The 2,690-nt window shown below is 38.7% G+C and overlaps 1 protein-coding gene across 1 annotated transcript; it reads right to left on the bottom strand.

Annotated features, from left to right (window-relative positions):
* Window positions 1–1,414: 1,414 nt before the first annotated feature.
* Window positions 1,415–2,383, bottom strand: LOC101978274 (olfactory receptor 52N4). Its single transcript, XM_005342297.3, has one exon. It carries the CDS (start codon window positions 2,381–2,383, stop codon window positions 1,415–1,417), a length of 969 nt encoding a protein of 322 aa, XP_005342354.2.
* Window positions 2,384–2,690: the final 307 nt, after the last annotated feature.

The following is a 2,690-nucleotide window of genomic DNA, read 5'->3' on the forward strand; positions in this document are numbered from 1 at the left end:
CAGTTTATCCACATATATGTATATAATGCACTAATTGAAATTAATAATAAAAATAATAGAAGGGAGACTAGTAAAGTAGGGCAAGTGATCAGGGAGAGGGAGAAAAAGAGGAAAATAAAGTTATTTAGGAAGAGATTGGAAAATTATGTTATGTGCCTGTACAAATACGATATAATGAATCCCACAGTTAGGTAAAATTAAATAAAACAAATAAAAAGTTTAAAATTCAGTTTACTCTATATTCCTTGACTAGTTGGTTTAGTGAATAAGCAATAAATATGAAAATTTTATCCAGTTTCTAACTTCTTTATAGTTTTCACAACTGGAAATAAGCTAAAAGAAATGGATTTTGATCACTTCTCATGTGGTTCCTACCAAATATATATTATATTTACCTTTAAATTTGGTTTTAAAAAAACTACCTCTCTTTCCAGAGTGTACTCTTTAAAGGTCTGTTGAAGGAAACTAAATGTCCAATTATTCTGTTGTGAAATAACTATGCGTGTGGCCGGACAAGGGAAGACCTAGTCAGACTAAAATTATGATTCTAGCAAGATGCTGAAAGACTTCAAACTCATAATAGTAATGACTTCATGGGGTGTATTCCATCTTCTTCTTCAGTAAGAAGTCACTGAAGAAAGACATTTTTAAAAAACTATAAAAATATAGAAGAGAGATCAGTATAGTAGAGGTTGGTAACAAGGGAAGGGTAGAGGTTAGGAAAAGAGAAGTACTGGGGATTGAATTAGAGCAAATTATATTTCATGATTGTATAATTATGCCAAAATGAATCATAATGTTATATATAACTAAAGTCCAAAAAGAAAAAAAAAAGGAAGAATTATGTGGTCGTGCATGGTGGTGCATGTCTGTAAGCTCAGGAGAGAGACTGAAGCACAAGTTCAATGCCAGTCTCAGCAACTTAGTGAGACTCTGTCCCCCCAAAATAAAAAAGGGCTCGGGATATGGCTCAATGGCAAAGTTCAACTCCTAGCCCTGCACCCCACAAAAAGAAAAGAAATATGTAGCACATATTTCCAGAAGAATGTAACTACTGGCCATCAATCTGGAAATTACTATTTGAAAATAAGACTCAGATTACCTTACTCCACTTTGCTCATTTTTCCTGAGATCTTTTTAAGGGAAACTTGGTATACTTATTAGACAACTTTTCACAGATATTAGAATGTGAAATTCAAAGAAAATTGCTGGACATACCAGTGACTTAAAAATTATCAAGGCACTTTTGGAAAATGCACAATTCTACAAGCTCTACAAGCTTCATCTGTATGTATATGTGTAGTTAAAACAGATGTATTATTTTACACAGCTAAGGAATTTATCATGTCCTGAAAAAAAAACAGGCAAATTTTAGATATAATTATTTTCTTCTTTTCCACTTGCACATGATTATTTATTTTATGTTGTGTGATTTGGTTTCCTTAAAACTTGAAAGGATCCTCATGACACAGTCTCGTATCTGCTTAGTTTTCACCCCATAGACAACAGGGTTCATGGTGGGAGGCAAAAGCAGATAAATATTGGCCACGATGATGTGGCAAGATGGAGGGATTGTGTGGCCCCCAAAGCGATGGGAAAAGAAGGAGAAGAAGGCAGGACTGTAGGAGAAGACGATGGCACAGATGTGGGCAGTGCAGGTGCTGAAGGCCTTTTGCCGAGCATCTGCTGAGGAGAGGCTGACCACGGCCCGGAGGATCATGGTGTAGGAGACTGTGATGCACAGGATGTCAAAGCCCCCGATAAGGAGGGCTACCACTAAACCATAGATGGCATTGACCTTGACATTGCCACAGGATAATTTGGCTACAGACATGTGGTCACAGTATGTATGAGGGATGACATTGCCTCTGCAGTAGGGAAGGCGCTTGGTGAGGAAAGTGAAAGGAGTAATGAGCAACACCCCTCTTAGGAAGGTGGCGAGCCCAACTTTCCCAATGACATCATTGGTGAGGATGACTGAGTAGCGCAGAGGGTAGCAGATGGCCACATAGCGGTCCAGGGCCATAAGCATGAGCACCCCAGACTCCATCCCTGTGAAGGTATGGATGAAGAACATCTGGACCAGGCATTCATCAAATCCAATTTCCTTGAGGTGAAACCAGAAGATGCACAGGGCTTTAGGGATTGTGCTGGAACATATGACAAGGTCAGTTAGAGAAAGCATAGCCAAGAAGTAGTACATGGGTCTGTGCAGGGAGTCCTCATAGCGGATGAGGTAGAGGAGTCCACAATTCCCAACCACAGCCACAACATACATGGAGCAGAATGGGAAGGAAATCCAGATGTGCATGTCCTCCAGGCCTGGGATCCCATTAAGAATGAAGGAAGCTGGGGTCAGATCTGTTTGATTCAAGATCAGCATGATCAAGCTACTATGGTCATGAACCAGCTGCAATAGGAAAAAGAGAAGAGAAAGCATAGGTTAAGGGTACTTTCTCCCCTCAACCACACTTTTTAAAATCATGCAATACATTTTAATGATGGTATTCTTTCCATCTACAACTACCAAAGATAATAAAATCATATTGCTGGAAAGACTTTGTTAAAGCATACCGCCATGGTTTAAGTACTCAGGATGCATAGTTGTATTTTCTTCCCATCATAAACTAAATTTTTCTGAGTGGCCAAGGACAGTTTTGCTTGTTTGTTATTTGTTGTTATTTCATTGT

The sequence above is a fragment of the Ictidomys tridecemlineatus genome, chromosome 4, assembly GCF_052094955.1.
Source record: "Ictidomys tridecemlineatus isolate mIctTri1 chromosome 4, mIctTri1.hap1, whole genome shotgun sequence".
Classification (NCBI taxonomy): domain Eukaryota; kingdom Metazoa; phylum Chordata; class Mammalia; order Rodentia; family Sciuridae; genus Ictidomys; species Ictidomys tridecemlineatus.